At 48.3% G+C, this 17,980-nt stretch overlaps 1 protein-coding gene across 5 annotated transcripts in view; it reads left to right on the forward strand.

Annotated features, from left to right (window-relative positions):
* Window positions 1-17,616, forward strand: part of CTSA (cathepsin A) — a 222,950-nt gene extending 205,334 nt beyond the window's left edge. For all 5 annotated transcript variants that reach the window (XM_078771691.1, XM_078771687.1, XM_078771688.1 and 2 more), the window contains 4 exons: window positions 1,213-1,288; window positions 1,399-1,488; window positions 13,050-13,148; window positions 14,391-17,616. In XM_078771691.1, coding sequence (XP_078627817.1) covers window positions 1,213-1,288; window positions 1,399-1,488; window positions 13,050-13,148; window positions 14,391-14,474 — 349 coding nt within the window. In that variant the 3' untranslated portion in view covers window positions 14,475-17,616. The remainder of the gene's footprint in view (window positions 1-1,212; window positions 1,289-1,398; window positions 1,489-13,049; window positions 13,149-14,390) is intronic.
* Window positions 17,617-17,980: the final 364 nt, after the last annotated feature.

A 17,980-nucleotide genomic window follows, 5' to 3' on the forward strand; every position in this document is an offset into this window, starting at 1 on the left:
GTTTTTATGGCCGGATGCCCTTCCTGACGCCAACCCTTTTAGTCGCCTCTTACGACACACAGGGATACGGTGTACCTATTCGAAACCGGGGTACACACCGGGTTTTGAGTCTCACTCTAAGAACTTATTCAACCAAGGAGTCAGCTGCTGCATATGACGGTATTCTTCAGGTATTCGGTACTTACGGTATTCTGCTCCCTCCCTTCCTCATTTTTGGAACTCTTTATCCCAATTTCTCCTCTTCGACAGCACTCTTACTCTTCCCTTTCTTCCTCGTGAGCATACGTGCCTTTCCTCCCCCTTCTTCCTCATCCTCCTTGTTGGTGCTCACTCCCCCTCCCTTTGTCCCTCATTTGTGTCCTCACAAGGTACAACGTGTTCCTCCTCATCAGCACTAATAGCCTCTCCATTCCCTGTTTTTCTTCCTCATTGATGGTCCTGCCTCTGAAAACATTTTGCTACCTAGGAGACATGCTGAATGGAGAAGGTGGATCAGACTCGGCAACGGTTGCTGGAGTGAGATATGCATGGAAGAAGTTTCAGGAACTGAGTGGTGTGCTGACAAGGAGGGGAGTGTCGTTGAAGCTGAAGGGAAAGGTGTATGCTGCATGTGTGAGAAGTGTTATGATTTATGGGAGCGAGACATGGGTAATGAACGTAGAGCAGCAACGAAGGCTGGAAAGGGTGGAAATGCGAATGGTTCGGTGGATGTGTGGAGTATCGTTGAGAGAGAGGAAGACAAATGATGAATTGCGAAAGATGATGGGAATAGAGCCTGTGATGGATGCTGTGAAGAGAAACAGTTTGAGATGGTTTGGTCTGTGTTGAGGAAGGATGAAAGTGACTGGTTGACAAAAGTGATGGAAATAAATGTAGAAGGAAGTAGAGGATGGGGAAGACCTAGAAATACTTGGCTGAAGATGGTGGAAGAAGAAATGCGGGCAAGGGGGTTAACAAGGGAAGATGCAGAAAATAGTGCAAAATGGAGAAGATTATATCATGGGGACCGGAAGGCTGACCCCTGCTCTAGCAGGGAAAAGGGCCTTAAAATGCATGTTGTTGTTGTATCGATGGTCCTGCCTCCCTCTCCCTCATTATCAATTTTCCCTTTGCCCGTCTCACAGTTTCACCCTTAATGTAGTAAGCCAAAAAAAAAGAAGTTTTCTTAACATTCTGATCTGCATAAACTTCATGATGTTCACCCCACCACAGTTATGAAGTGGGCCTGCATTACAAGACTATCTATGAAGACATGACAAACCAGTACCTGAAGTTGTTGTCATCATTGGTTAGTACCTTTAATCTTCAAAGTATCATGAGTGAGACTCGTTCTCATTAAAAAAAAAATACCTGTAACACCTCTTGCTGGAAGTTTATACTGGAACTATCCTCCTGCAGAAATACCGCATCCTTTTCTACAATGGCGATGTGGACATGGCTTGCAACTTCTTGGGAGAACAGTGGTTTGTGGAGTCTTTGCAGCAGAAGGTAATCAGTTGAGTGTTGAAGTGTGATCATATAAATATTTTAAATGCTTTTATTTTCTTACCAGTTTAGTTGTTTATTCCACTTTGGTGCTCGACATGCAAAATGGAACTTCATGTGATGGGACATTTGTTTCTGCATTATATTATTAATTTAATGCAGTCCTCGGTAAGTAAACATTATCGTGAAATGCTTAGGCCCAAATTTACAACTGCTTTGTGCAAGCGAGATCTGAAACTAAGTTGGACCATTTGTGCCAAGTTGCTCGCGTCTGCGTGATTGGCTGTTTCCTCGAGGTGTTTGTTGATGTGAAACATCACACGCCCTGTTTGTGTCTGACACAAGCCCAGTATCAGTTAGTGCTCAACGATTCCTTGTTCTTTCTTTTGTCGGGCCCCACGAGAGAGAATTTTGAAAGCATGTGTTGCAATCAGTCAGATATTCCTATTAAGTGCATAAGTTGTACTTCAAGAGAATTTAGGAAGAAGGAGAAGATTTATTGCGAAATGGGCCCACCTGGCCTAGGCAGCTTCGACCGGCCTCTCCACCTAGCCGAAAACCTTCCCGGGGCCCATCCCGGCATTTTTTGTTTCAGAGGTTTCCTCCTATCTTTCACGGTTTAGGAGGTTAGCGCATGCAGACAAACAAACAAACAAATGAAAAATCGGTCAGAGACCGAGGACTTGCCGGAATTTACTTTTGTTATTGGCCATTTAGGACATATATGGCGGTCGAACCACGTGACTGACGTCATTATTAACATATTTTATTCCCCATGGAGGGAGAGTTCTTTACCATGAGCCATGTCTCAATTTTTTATATTCAGCACTTTTGGAGATACAGAGGTGCTAAGTTTTTCGGTATTTCCAAGATGGCGGCCGAACCACGTGACACATGACGTCATCATTTACATATTTTATTCCCCATGGAGAGTTCTTTACAACGAGTCATGTCTCAATTTTTTCTGTTCAGCACTTTTGGAGATATAGTGGTGCAAAGTTTTGCCGTTTTTCCAAGATGGCGGCCGACCACGTGACATATGACGTTATCATTAACATATTTTATTCCCCATGGAGAGTTTTTTACAATGAGCCATGTCTCAATTTTTTCTGTTCAGCACTTTTGGAGATATAGTGGCGCAACGTTTTTCGGTTTTTCCAAGATGGCGGCCGAACCACGTGACCTATGACGTCATCATTAACATGTTTTATTCCCAATGGGGAGTTCTTTACAATGAGCCATGTCTCAATTTTTCTATTCAGTACTTTCGGAGATAGAGGTGCAAAGTTTTTCGGTTTTTCCAAGATGGCGCCGAACCACGTGACCGATGACGTCATAAATTGGGCACAGTCTATTCCAGGGCAAGACGAATATGTGTGCAAAGTTTGGCGATTCTCCGTGCAACGGTGTAGACGCAGTGCTGCAAACAGACAGACAGACAGACAGACAAACGAACAGATCAACATACTTGCCGGAATCTTTTCCGGCAAGTAAAAATCGGTCAGAGACCGAGGACTTGCCGGCATTTACTTTATCGGCCATTTAGGACAAATATGGCGGCCGAACCACGTGACCGAAGACGTCATCAATTGGGCACAGTCTATTCCAGGGCAAGACAAATACATGTGCAAAGTTTGGCGATTCTATGTACAACGGTGAAGACGTAGTGCTGCAAACAGACAGACAGACAGATGAAAAATCGGTCAGAGACCGAGGACGTGCCGGAATGTACTTTTTTATCGGCCATTTAGAACAAATATGGCGGCTGAAACACGTGATAGATGACGTCATCATTAACATATTTTATTCCCCATGGAGAGTTCTTTACAATGAGCCATGTCTTGTGGTGAGGCTGTTGCCCAGAAACAACTTGCCTTCGTCTCCTGGAAAGCAAATCCAACGGAAGGAAATCTCATTTCCTTTCACAAAGCCCGAAACAAGTGTGTGTCCACCCTCAGGAGAGCCAGGAAACAATATCTCTCCGTTCTCAAGACCGAACTCTCTTATCTGTCTCCCTCTTCCAAATCCTGGTGGCGTCTGGTCAAATCCGTTTCTGGTGTTTGTTCCCCCTCCATCCCCTCCCTTACCTCAAACGGCTACACAGCTGACTCCGCACGTGAAAAAGCTGAATGCCTCAACTCTGTGTTTGCCTCTAAATCTTGTGTCCCAAACCCATCCCTCTCTGTACCCACCATACCCAGTCGTACCCTGCTGCTCCTGGACTCCGTGTCCTTTCCTCCTGACAAGGTGGAAAAGTTTCTGTCAACCCTCGACTCTGATTCTGCAACTGGACCCGACGGCATCAGCCCACGGGTCCTAAAATCCTGCTCTGCTGCTCTATCTCACCCTCTCTCTGTTCTCTTCACCCTCTCTTTTGCTCAAGGTCAACTGCCATCTGCTTGGAAATCAGCCAACATCACCGCTTTGCACAAAAAAGGTGCAAAAACAGATCCTAGCAACTACAGACCAATCAGCCTTCTCCCAATTATCAGCAAAGTCATGGAATCCATCATTGCTTCTGATATGAAATCTTTCCTCTTCTCCAATGGCTTGATCTCTGATCATCAATTTGGTTTCAGACCAGGTCACTCTACTCTGGACATGCTGCTTCTGCTGTCTCAACAATGGATGGAGGTCCTCAATGCCAAACAGGAAATTAGAGCTGTCTCCCTCGACATATCACGTGCCTTCGACACGGTCTGGCACCCCGCTCTGCTCACCAAACTCTCCTCCTTTGGTATCCATGGAAATCTCCACGCATGGCTGGCGGACTTCCTCTCTAGTCGTCGTCAACGTGTGGCCCTGAATGGGTTTCTCTCATCTCCTCTTCCTGTTCAGGCTGGAGTTCCCCAAGGCAGTGTTCTGGGCCCCGTGCTTTTTCTGGTCTTCATCAATGATCTCTCTGACTCTCTCGAAAATCCTCTCTATCTCTTTGCTGATGACTCCACTCTCTGCCGCTCCATTCCTCTTCCCTCAGATCGGCAGTCTGCTGCCTCCTCACTCTCTGAAGACCTGGACAAAATCACAGACTGGTCAAACAAGTGGAACATGTCTTTCAATCCTGACAAATCTCACACTCTTACTATGTCTCTCCGAAAAGATCGACTGGACAACCCTCCCATCTACTTTCTCAACAATCCTCTCCAAGAAGTTCTGTCGCTCAAGATTTTGGGTCTCACTATCTGCCATGATCTTTCTTGGGAAAACCACATTTCCAAGCTGGCCTCCAAAGCCAGTCGCCGACTGGGCATCCTCCGTCGTGCGAAGTCCTTCCTCGGCACACCTGAGCTCCTCACCACATACAAGGCTTTCATCCGCAGCTCAATGGAATACTGTTCTCCCCTATGGGCCGGTGCTCCTGCCTCACACCTAGCTCGGCTTCACGCTGTTGAAACCAAAGCTTTCAGAATTATTGGAATCTCCCGCGATGAAGCTATCTCTGAGGGCCTTTCACTCACTCACCGCAGGCAGTGACATATGACGTCATCATTAACATATTTTATTCCCCATGGAGAGTTCTTTACAATGATCCATGTCTCAATTTTTTCTGTTCAGCACTTTTGGAGATATAGTGGTGCAAAGTTTTTCCGTTTTTCCAAGATGGCGGCCGACCACGTGACATATGACGTCATCATTAACATATTTTATTCCCCATGGAGAGTTCTTTACAATGAGCCATGTCTCAATTTTTTCTGTTCAGCACTTTTGGAGATATAGTGGTGCAAATTTTTGCCGTTTTTCCAAGATGGCGGCCGACCACGTGACATATGACGTCATCATTAACATATTTTATTTCTCATGGAGAGTTCTTTACAATGAGCCATGTCTCAATTTTTTCTGTTCAGAAATTTTGGAGATATCGTGGTGCAAAGTTTTGCCGTTTTTCCAAGATGGCGGCCGACCACGTGACTGATGACGTCATCATTAACACATTTTTTTCCCCATGGAGAGTTCTTTACAATGAGCCATGTGTCAATTTTTTCTATTCAGTACTTTCGGAGATATAGAGGTGCAAAGTTTTTCGGTTTTTCCAAGATGGCGGCCGAACCACGTGACCTATGACGTCATCATTAACATATTTTATTCCCCATGGAGAGTTCTTTACAATGAGCCATGTCTCAATTTTTTCTATTCAGTACTTTCGGAGATATAGAGGTGCAAAGTTTTTCGGTTTTTCCAAGATGGCGGCCGAACCACGTGACCGATGACGTCATAAATTGGGCACAGTCTATTCCAGGGCAAGACGAATATGTGTGCAAAGTTTGGCGATTCTCCGTGCAACGGTGTAGACGCAGTGCTGCAAACAAACAGACAGACAGACAGACAGACAAACGAACAGATCAACATACTTGCCGGAATTTTTTCCGGCAAGTAACAAACAGACAGACAGACAAACAGACAGACAAACGAACAGATCAACATACTTGCCAGAATTTTTTCCGGCAAGTAACAAACGAACAGATCAACATACTTGCCGGAATCTTTTCCGGCAAGTAACGAACAAAAACTTTCTTTTATATATATATAAATAAATAATAGATGATGCACGAGTTGTGTGGAGATAGCTCAGATATTGTGCACTTGTTTTTAGCTGTGAAGTTTGGGTTTGATACCCGGCCTGACGATAAACTGCCACACTGGTGCTTTGCAGGCAGGGCATCGCTAAGTGCACCGTCCCTCAGCGTGGTTTTTAAGCCGGCTGTCCTGTGTGCTCATTTTCACTGTTGGCCGTGCGGAATCTTATTGTACATTTCAAAAATATCCACCCATTGTCTGCTGGTTCTCTGACCAAGTTCGAAATTTCTGCCTTGAAAAGATTATGGTCGTTGGATCGATGGCCTCTTTTGATGTGGATGTCAAAATTATACAACCATGTTGATCTGCAACTGAAAGCCAGCGGGAATTATTTTTAATTCATCAAAAATATAAATTCTGCATATGTATGGGTATGGGATCACGTTTGTGAAGTTTCATGCTGATCGGATAAGGTTAGTTTTTCTGTCCAAGGTGGCTTCCAAAACCCGTGACCTATGATGTCATAATTTTCAAACTATATGCAGTAATGGTGTTGGATAACATTTGTAAAGTTTTGCATCATAGAGTAAGTGGTTTTTGAGTTATTGAAGGAGCTGTGCTCCCACGTAATCGGAAGAATGGACGCGACAAAAAGCTGGAATTCGTCCGAGTTTCTTTATTGTCACAAAACAACTCGGGTACTCTGAAAAGCCCGTTTATCGGGCAGCAATATATATACACACATTATCCCGGAGCGTATGCCCGGGAAAGGCGAGAGGGGGCGTGGCCAGGCATCCTGGCCGCGGCCTGGCAAGTCGAGGGTGGGCATGCCCGGGCATGCCCGGGCGTCCCGGCCGAGGCCTGGCAAGTTGAGCGCGGGCCTGCCCGGGTGTCCTGGACGAGCCCGGCGGCATGGTGATCGCTCCGCGTCCTTGGTAGGTGCAAGGCGATTGTGTAAACCCAGCGGTAGCGGCTACACACGTCCCCCCAGAATCGACTTGCACCGGCAGGGTCAATTTGAGGGGGGTCCTGATGACCCGGCCGAAGCGACCCCTGGTGGGTCGTGGGGGGGGGGGGGTCCGGTGTGGTGGTGGGCGGTCGAGTGGGGGGCACCGTGGACGGGGGACGGCCTCGCCGCGGCGGAAGGGCCAACCGTGGCGGTTGGTCGATGTCCACGTGCGCCGGCTTGAGGCGGTCCACCGCAATCCGGTCCAACCTGCCGCCGATGTCGATGACGAACGACTTGTCGTCCCGTCGCAGGACCCGGAAGGGCCCGTCGTACGGCGGCCGGAGTGGCCCCCGATGTGCGTCATGACGCACAAAAACGTAATCCGCTGTGCGAAGCGCTGGGGGGACGTAGGACTGGGGGTCACCGTGGTGGGATGTTGGCACGGGGGCAAACCGTCGGGCGGCCTCCTGGAGGTCCGAGCGCTGGTGAGCTGCGGACCAGGGACTGGTAGCGTCGGGCACGAATTCGCCCGGGACGCGTCGCGCCTAGCCGTAGACAAGCTCGGCGGTGGATGCCCGGAGGTCCTCCTTGGGGGCCGTGCGGAGGCCCAAATGGACCCACGGCAGCCGGTCGGCCCAACCGCGTCTTGAAGGCCGGCCATGAGCGCGGCCTTCATGGAGCGGTGGAATCGCTCGCACAAGCCGTTGGCTTGGTGGTGGTAGGCCGTAGTACGGTGGAGCTTGACCCCCAGGTTGCGGGCGACCGCGCCCCACAGCTCGGAGGTGAACTGCGGTCCGCGGTCTGACGAGATGTCCGCCGGTGCGCCGAAGCGGGCGACCCAGGTGGCGATGAAAGCCTGCGCCATGTCGGCGGTGGTTGTGGAGAAGAGGGGAACGGCCTCCGGCCACCTGGTGGTCCTGTCCACCATGGTGAGCAGGTGTGTGAACCCCCGTGATGGGGGGAGGGGGCCCACCAGATCCACGTTGACGTGGTCGAAACGTCGTTCGGGCACGGTGAAAGGTGCCAGCGGGGCCTGGGTGTGTCGGTGGACCTTGGCTTGTTGGCAGGCTGTGCAGGTGCTGGTCCAATCGCGGACGTCCCGTCGAAGGCCGTGCCAGACGAATCGCGCCGACACCAGCTTCTGGGAAGCTTTCCGGCCCGGGTGGGAAAGGCCGTGGAGGGAGGCGAAGATGCGGCGTTGCCAGGTGACGGGCACGATGGGCGAGGCTGGCCTTGGGAGACGTCGCAGAGCAGGACAGTGTCCGCGAAGGGGATGTCGGCCAGGCGGAGGCCCGTGTCCGCCGCCCGGAGGGCTTGCACCGTGGTGTCGGTGGTTTGGTCCGCCGCCATAAGCGCGAAGTCCACGCCGAGGTGGACCGCGTTCGCGCTGGCCCGAGAAAGACAGTCGGCCACGGCGTTGTTTTTGCCGGCGACGTGCCGGATGTCCGTGGTAAACTCCGACACGGCGGAGAGGTGGCGCTGTTGGCGGGCCGACCACGGCTCCGTGACCTTGGCCATTGCGTAAACCAACGGCTTGTGGTCGACGAACGCCGTGAAGGGTCGGCCCTCCAGGAGGTGGCGGAAATGGCGAATGGCCAGGTGTAGACCGAGGAGCTCACGGTCAAACGTGCTGTATTTGAGCTCGTTCGGCCGGAGTTGCCGGCTGAAAAAAGCGAGTGGCTGCCAAACCCCGTTCACCCATTGCTCATGTACGGCGCCCACCGCGTAGTCGGAGGCATCCGTGGTGAGGGCGATGGGAGCGTTGAGCACCGGGTGAGCGAGCAGTGTTGCGTCGGCGAGGGCCCGCTTTGAGCTTTGGAAGGCCGCGTCCATTGCTGCGCACCAGACGATGTCGTGCTTGGCCGGCTTGCCCCAGAGGGCTTCGTAGAGGGGCCGCATGAGTTGAGCAGCGCGGGGCACGAAGCGGTGATAGAAATTCACCATTCCCAGGAATTCCTGCAGGGCATTTATGGAGCGGGGACGCGGAAACGTGGTGATGGCCTCGACCTTGGTTGGCAGCGGCACGGCCCCGTTCTTGGTGATGTGGTGGCCCAAAAAATCAACGGCCGTCGTGCCGAAGTGGCATTTGGCCGGGTTGATGATGAGGCCGTGCTCGCTGAGGCGCCCGAACAGTGTTCGGAGGTGGAGGAGGTGCTCGGCCCGGGACGTGCTGGCGACGAGGATGTCGTCCAGGTAAACGAAGAGGAACGGCAGGTCACGCAGCACGCCATCCATCAAGCGCTGGAACGCCTGAGCCGCGTTCTTGAGGCCAAACGGCATCCGTAGGAATTCGAATAAGCCGAACGGCGTGATGACCGCCGTTTTAGGGACGTCGGCCACCCTGACAGGTACCTGGTGATATCCCCGTATGAGATCGATTTTTGAAAAAATGACCCGTCCTGCCAGACGGGCGGAGAAGTCTTGGATGTGCGGGATCGGATACCTGTCGGGGGTGGTAGCGTCGTTAAGGCGACGGTAGTCGCCACATGGGCGCCAGCCGCCCCCTGGCTTTGGGACGATGTGTAGTGGCGAAGCCCACGCGCTATCGGAGCGCCGCACGATGCCGAGGTGTTCCAAAGCGTCGAATTCGGCTTTGGCCACGGCGAGCTTGGCTGGGTCGAGGCGGCGTGCTCTGGCGTGGACCGGCGGGCCCGTGGTTGGTATGTGGTGCTCAATCCCATGTCGTACCGCGACGGCCGAAAACGTCGGCCGCGTGAGGGCCGGGAACTCCGTGAGCAGGCGAGCAAACTCGTTCGCCGCCGGGAGGGCGCATGCCAGCTCGGTCGGAGCGGAGCTGCTCAATGTGCATACCAGGGAGCTGAAGCTCTCGGCGTTGATGAGGCGACGCCGTTGGACGTCCACCAGCAGTCCGTGTGCGCAGAGGAAGTCGGCGCCTAGCAGAGCCATGGGCACGTTTGCGGTTACAAACGTCCAAGTAAAGCGTTGGCCGCCGAAGCAGAGGGTGACGTTGCGCGGGCCGAAGGTGCGGATGGCCGATCCGTTGGCCGCAACCAAGGAGGGGCCGCAAACCGCGGACTGCCTGTCCTGATCAGAGGCAGGTATGACGCTCAGTTGGGCGCCGGTGTCGCACAGGAAGCGCCGTCCGGACGCTTTGTCCATGATGAAAAGTAAGTTGCCCGTGTGGCCGGCGCTCATGGCTGGTAATGAACGTCGGCCCGGCCGTTTCCCGGCCTGCCGAAGGTGCACGGGGGTCGGCATGTCCGGGCCTTCTCTCCGAACCTGGCATGATAGTAACACCACGCTTGGTCAGGTGGAGGCCCCGGTTGTCGTGCTGGAGGTGGTCGGCTCGGTGTTGCGGCCGCCAATTGCGTCGGCAGTTCGGTCGTCGACCGTGCCGGGTGCTCGGGCGCCATGGGCGTTGCGTCGGACGGCGGTGGGCCCCAGGTCACTGCTGGAATGCGTTGGCCTGCCGCGGAGATCTTGTCGGCTTCCCTGGCGAGGGCGCGGGGATCCGTGATCGTCGTGCTCGCCAGGGCGAGGCGTACCGGGCTAGGCAGCTGACGGAGGAACAGCTCCCGGAACAGGATTGCCGGAGAGTGCTCGCCGAGCAGCGAAAGCATGTAGTCCATTCGCTCGGACGGGCGCGTGTCGCCGAGCTCGGGCAGGTCGAGCAGGCGCCGTGCGCGTTCTGCCGATGAGAGGGCGAAAGCGTCGAGGAGGAGCTTTTTAATCGCGCCGTATTTGTCAGCGGCTGGCGGGCTCTCGAGGAGGTTCAGGGCGCGGGCCGCGGTGGCTGAACCGAGCGCTGCTACCACATAGTGGAAGCGGGTGTCGTTGGCCGTGATGCCTCGCAGGGCGAACAGGGAGTCCGCCTGGGCGAACCAAACCGCCGCGTGAGCCTCCCAGAAGGTAGGCAGTTTAAGGGTAGCTGCCGTGTCCATGTCGGTAGGTCACCAATGAAGGAGCTGTGCTCCCACGTAATCGGAAGAATGGACGCGACAAAAAGCTGGAATTCGTCCGAGTTTCTTTATTGTCACAAAACAACTCGGGTACTCTGAAAAGCCCGTTTATCGGGCAGCAATATATATACACACATTATCCCGGAGCGTTTGCCCGGGAAAGGCGAGAGGGGGCGTGGCCGGGCGTCCTGGCCGCGGCCTGGCAAGTCGAGGGCGGGCATGCCCGGGCGTCCTGGACGAGCCCGGCATCGTGATCGCTCCGCGTCCTTGGTAGGTGCAAGGCGATTGTGTAAACCCAGCGGTAGCCGCTACAATATCATGATTTAATATTTTCCTTCAATCCAATATGGCTTCCACACCATGTGACCGATGACGTTTTCGTGATCAACTTTTAATCGCCATGCCTAGTTGATGACACACGTGTGAAGTTTTGAGTCGATCGCTTTTGTGGTTTGGGGTAAAAATGTTTTTTAAAGGTTTTAGGTTAAATCCAATATGGCTGCCAAACCATGTGACCTATGATGTCATAAATTTAGTATTTCAATACAAATGGGTGATTGATCATGTGCATGTAATTTCAGATTTTTAGCACAAGGCATTCAATGAAAACATTTATGGCTGGTACAAAACTTCACCGATGATGGCATCATTATCGTGCTTTTGTTTCCCCATTGGGAGTACTTGACAATGTGCCAAGTTTAGAGTTTTTTCCAATCCGCGGTTTCTGAGAAATACTCTTTTAATTACTTGAGTTAAATTAAAATGGCTGCCATACCACGTGACTTATGACGTCACAATTCTCATAAAAACATTCTACATGGGTGTCAACCCTACCTTCAACGTTTGGGCTCAATATGACATGTGAGAAAGAGGTTGAGAAAAACGAGGTCGAGCATGGACACCTGCGGATGGATACGATAGATGGACAACCCAAAAACGTAATGTCTCCGGCCACCTTCGGGGGCGGAGACATAAAAACCTTTAAAAATCTTCTTCAAAACTGATTGTTATAAAAATAACTGATTGATATAAAACTTTGCAGATGCGATTGACTACCCATGGGGAAAATTGGTTGACAGTGATGATATCATCAGTCACGTGGTTTATTAGCCATATTGAGTTAAATGCAAATATTTTAAAAAAATAATCTCTGAAACCACTGAACCGATCGATGCAAAACTTAAAACATATGATCGCATATGCATGGGGAAGAAATGTGGAAATATGACGTCAGTCATGTGGTTTGGCAGCCATATCGAATGGGGGAAAAAAAACCCCTTTAAAATGTTATTCGAAACCGCTCAACTGCGCAATATGAAACTTTATAGATAAGATTGAATACCCATGAGGAAAATTTCTTAAATTATGATGTCATCAGTCATGTGGTTTGGCAGCCATATTGTCTGGAAGCCAGTCATCACTGCTCACAATTCCAGTACAACATTATAATGGTATGGCCCGATGGTGTAAATGCCCGTGTACAATCACCACAGTTTGCCGAGTCTTCCGATCTTAATCACTTTGATTGTTATGAACGCTCAATGTATCCAAAAGCTTAACCTCTTGCTGGTGTTCTTTAAATTATTTTTGAAGCCAGTTAGTTGCTGAAAAACCTCATCCTGGTTTGATGCAGACACTTAACCTCATTCTGACTTGATTATGTATAATCCTGAGCACTTTCTCTCTGGACGTTCTTTATGCTCACCACGTTCTTACCCTGCCCCCTGGAGGACATGCTTCCGCTTGCAGATTGAGCGTTGCCAATTTGAAATTCCAAAAAGATAAACTATTCTGGAGATGGAGAAATTTCCATGCAAGGTTCAATTTGTTTTATTGCTCATGATGATGAAGTTAAACAGAATATTTTTATTGATGTATAACTCGCCGATATACTGTGACCAACACAGAGCAGGTTATTGTAAAGTGGTTATAATGTTTTATCGGTGCTGTAACCTATTAGACCTTCATGAGCTCAATAAGCAGTAACCATTGGATTGATGATTCAGTTGAGCACCTAATTCTTTTGAGGATGGCTTTATCTTGATAATACTGCCCGTTTTACAATAGTATCAGTTTACTTACCGGAAAAAAACATTTTCAAACCAATACGTTTTTCCTTTCGGAGTTTCGGTTCTTGAACGCTGCAATAACTTCAGTCGATGGATTTGCTTTCTTTCTAGGTGGAGGTCCAGCGTCGACCTTGGTTGATTGGAAAGGTAACAAACCAGGTTGCTGGCTTTGTGAAGGAATTCACAAACTTGAGTCTTCTTACAGTCAAAGTAAGTATTTCATGATGCATGGTATCACGAATTACATGAAGGAAGATGTTGATGTTGTGACCTCACCCTGATTATCTCATCAAGTGGCATTACCCACTCGGTTTTGGTGCCAAAGGCCTGGTTTATGATTCCTGATGACATCTGGCAGTGGAAACCATGACTTATCTGTCGCCAGGTGCTTCTGTTGATCTGTTTGACAAAGAGACGTCGGAGATCGATTCCTGTCATCAAACTTTTCCGCGATGGACATGAACTGTTGGATACAAACAAACAATGGATAAGAAACAAACTTTTCAATTTTGGCCATGGAGCCTATTCATTATAACAGCAATTGAACAATTATTGTGCATGAGCTACGATTGTAATAAATGCAGAGCATATTCTCTCAACTGAAGGAAAGAAGGCGAAGCGACGTTTCGGGCATGAGCAACAGTTTTCATTTGTTCTGTAATCAGGATGTTATAGTTAAAATAATTTGGATGGGAATATCATAGTTGGATAATCTTCCAAACTAGCAAGGAAAATGGACACTTTCTTCATTTCCGGCTGTGGGTCTGACAGGATGGCCGAGACTAGAAGTACACACATTTGCCTCCCAGCTGTCTAGCCTGGGTATGAGTCTCGGCCCAGATAATAACTGTCATCTCGGTGTTTCACTGTCAGGGTGATTCATCATTGTGTTTGCTGTCCCTCGGATGGACGTCACACTGAGTGACCCATCTCCCGGCATGAGGTCGCGGATGTTAAAGAACTCACGGTGTCCTTCGTGAAGAGTAGGCGAGCTATCGCCGGCACCATGAACAGATTCAAAATTCACGCCTTAACCGGGAGAGGGCAATGCCTCAGCGATACACAGCACACCGCCCTCAGCTACCTCAGCCAATGATGCTACTCGCAGCCATGTGCTGCATGCAAAAGAAGAAGAAGAATCTCTGCTCATATGCTTGGAGTAGCAAATCTAATCCCATAAGGCCTTGATTTATGACGAGTGATGGAAATTAATTTTCACTTCACAGAATGTTACAACATGAAAGATTATGGTCATCTGGGTGCTTCGATTGTCTCCTGTTACTCGAGATTTTCGTCCAATCAGGTCGATTCAAAAATGTCGTTTGACTCGACGATCCCACTGTGTTTCAGTCCCCTGCAGGCCGCAAGCCTTCCTCCACATGGTCCAGTCTCTAATGTTTAAATCTTGGAATTGAAAATGTTTCTAATGCTGTGAACGCTTGTATTTTTCAGGGTGCAGGACATATGGTGCCAACGGATAAACCCGAAGCTGCATTTGCAATGTTTTCACGCTTTATCCAAAAGCAGCCGTTCTAACACCTGGACTGGGCTCGTATGGAATGTGCGCCATTTTGTTCCAAGCTACATCATGGGATTTCGCTTTATTTTTTTGGATTATGCAATGCAAGATCAAAGTGAATAATAAATGCTGTCGCCTATCCCATTCCCTTGATTTAATCCATCCCTGCTCAAAATTTTGGTGAAATTGGTTGTTGCGTACAATATAATGTTATAAAACAACATTGTTGTACGAGAGCAGAATCTTAGCTTCCTTTTTATGTTGTAGCCTGTTTAGTTTTTCTTCAAACATGCATTGTCTGAGGTCTTTTAATGGTCACGTGTGTAACACATGTCTTTGATGTATAGTTCAGTACACCTTTTGTCATGTATGTATATATATATATACAGTCACGTGAAAAATTAAGTACACCCCATGTAAAGTTTTGACTTTTTCAACATATTTCAACATACAGCTATTTGATCTTCATTTCAACAATATTGAAAGATAAAGGTGATATAATATAACAAATATCATGAAACATTTACATTTTGTAGTCCATTGTATAATTTAAATAAACATAAATGCAAATTTCACATGTGGAAAAAGTAAGTACACCCCTACATTTATCACTACTTCAAATACCTAAAATTAGAATCAGGTGCACCAGCTCAGGTGCAAATGATTAGAACATCGTTGGAGAGGATCTTGGAGGGACATGTCTTATTTAAACCTCAGACATTTAGTTTGGTTTGCTCTTTGTTGTTGAAGTGAGCGGCGTCACCATGCCTAGATCAAAAGAGCTCTCTGAGGCCTTCAGAAAGAAGGTTATAGATGCCTTCGAGTCTGGGAAGGGATTTAAAAATATCTCCAAACAATTTGAAATCGATCATTCGACTGTCCGAAAGATTATCTACAAGTGGAGAAGATTCCAAACAACTGCCAACTTGTTCAGGCCAGGCCACCCCAGCAAGTTCAGCCCGAGAGCAGACCGCAAGATGCTGAAAGAAGTCTCTAAGAACCCCAGAACGTCATCACGGGACCTACAGGTACCACCACTGTTGATGTCAAAGTGCACGAGTCTACCATTAGAAAGAGGCTGCACAAATTTGATCTACATGGGAGGTGTGCCAGGAGGAAACCTTTGCTGTCCAGAAAGAACATCAGGGCAAGATGAAAGTTTGCCAATGAACACCTAGGGCAAAGACCAGCACTTCTGGAACAATGTGCTCTTGACAGATGAGTCAAAGGTAGAGCTATTTGGCCACAGTACCAGAAGACCTGTTTGGCGAAAACCAAAGACAGCATTTGACCACAAGAACCTGACACCAATATTGTAAAGCATGGTGGTGGAAATATTATGGTTTGGGGGCAGCTTTGCTGCATCAGGGCCTGGGCAGCTCACCATCATAGAATCCACTATGAATTCTTCATTGCACCAGAGGGTGCTTGAGGATAATGTGAGGCCATCTGTGGAAAAGTTGAAGCTCAACCGAAGGTGAACTTGCAACATGACTATGACCCTAAACATACCAGTAAATCCACCAAGGAATGGCTGAAAAGAAAGAAATGGAGGGTTCTGGAATGGCCCAGTCAAAGCCCGGATCTAACTCCCATCGAGATGTTGTGGGGGGATTTGAAACGAGCTGTGTATGCAAGAAACCCCTCAAACATCGCACAGCTGAAAAATTCTGCATGGAGGAGTGGGAAAATATTTCTCCCAGTCGATGTTAGAGACTGGTAGACAGTTATAAGAAACGCCTACTTGAGGTTGTTTCTGCCAAAGGGGGCAATACCACCTATTAGAGCCAAGGGTGTACTTACTTTTTCCACATGCGAAATTTGCATTTATGTTTATTTAAATTATACAATGGACTACAAAATGTAAATGTTTCATGATATTTGTTATATTATATCACCTTTATCTATCAATATTGTTGAAATGAAGATCAAATAGCTGTATGTTGGAATATGTTGAAAAAGTCAAAACTTTACATGGGGTGTACTTACTTTTTCACATGATTGTATATTGCCATGATGGAGTCATTTGCATACATGGCAGTGCCACAAGTATTGGAACAGCACAACCCGTAATCCTTCAATGTATTGAGGACTTTATCAAGGTGTTTTATGACATCATGGACAATGCTGCACTATCGGCTGGTGAGAAACCGTGTTCAGGGCCCTCTCGTCTCCCAGAGTCGGAACATACCTGTCCATTCTGCTGTGTCTTGTGAATATCTGGGAGTGGTTTTGTACTCGTGAGATAAGGGATTGTGATCTGGGTGAAAGTTACAAAATTAATGTTTTAATACAAAGTTTCTGGAAACTGAGATAGCAGAGGAGAATTGCCATGTAACTGTTTAATTGGAGGTTGGAGGTAAACCCAGCTGGCTAATGAATGAACTTCAGGGAAGGATTAATTTTCCACCATCTGATCTGTCCTTCACGTGGCATCACATTGTAATGGCATCCAAACACCTTTAATGTAACTTTCCATGGGCATCAAAGTGCTACCCATGAAAAGGCATAATTCTCTTCCCCCACCCCCCACTCCCCTCACACCTTACTGATTGAATGGAATAGGTTGAGGAACAGGAATGTTAATAACCTCCCATGGCCAGGCCAAAGTGGCGACACAAATAAAATGTAACCCTTCTGGGACAGCTCGAGTACCATGTGAGGGTCAAGTTGAACCTGCACTCGCTCCGAAGAAGAAAACATGCAATATGACACAATCGAACAACATTTGGTTGATATTGACAAACAACATTTGGTTGATATTGACAAACAACATTTGGTTGATATTGACAAACAACATTTGGTTGATATTGACAAACAACATTTGATATTGTAGTGCACTCTATTTTAAATCATACTGGTGTGAATTATTAAGCCTACACATTCTATTATTGGATATTTCTCCAATAAATTTGGCTGCACTTTTCCCAACACTCCTAAATGGTCTTTTTGTAATCGTGTGGAATCCTCTGGAGGTTTATCGAGAGACGTTTGTTCTCTCATCGTTCGCAACGTCATTTGCCTCGTCTCGGTAAACTTTTCTCAGGCCCTAAACATGTTTTTCAAAGTGAATGAACAATGAATTCCTCCTGTTGCTCGTGACTATTTTTTGTAAATCTGTGAATTATGGTGACAGCAATAAACGATTTGTGATTCATGTATGATGATGCCATCATAATTTTTCTAAATCTCACATCTGGAGTTTAAAAGTGCGACGAACAAATAATTTGTTCAATTATTCCCACCACCACCATCGGAACCAACAGACACACACCCAACATCCCCCTCCACACACGTCTCCAACACCCCAAACCCCATCCCCTCCACACCCCCCGCCAACTAGAGTCCCTTTATAGAGAGAGTAGCGATAACTAACGATTTGACGCCATTTTGAGTCCATTCAGTGCAGAGCCGCCGTATGGCGCTAGTGCATTGAACCGTGTATTCCATTATGTTCTCTATGTATGAGAGATGGGAATGGTCTTTTCCATGTTGATAATGAACAAATTATGTGAAGATGACA

This window comes from Myxine glutinosa, chromosome 2, assembly GCF_964187855.1.
Source record: "Myxine glutinosa chromosome 2, kmMyxGlut1.1, whole genome shotgun sequence".
In the NCBI taxonomy this organism is placed as follows: Eukaryota; Metazoa; Chordata; class Myxini; order Myxiniformes; family Myxinidae; genus Myxine; species Myxine glutinosa.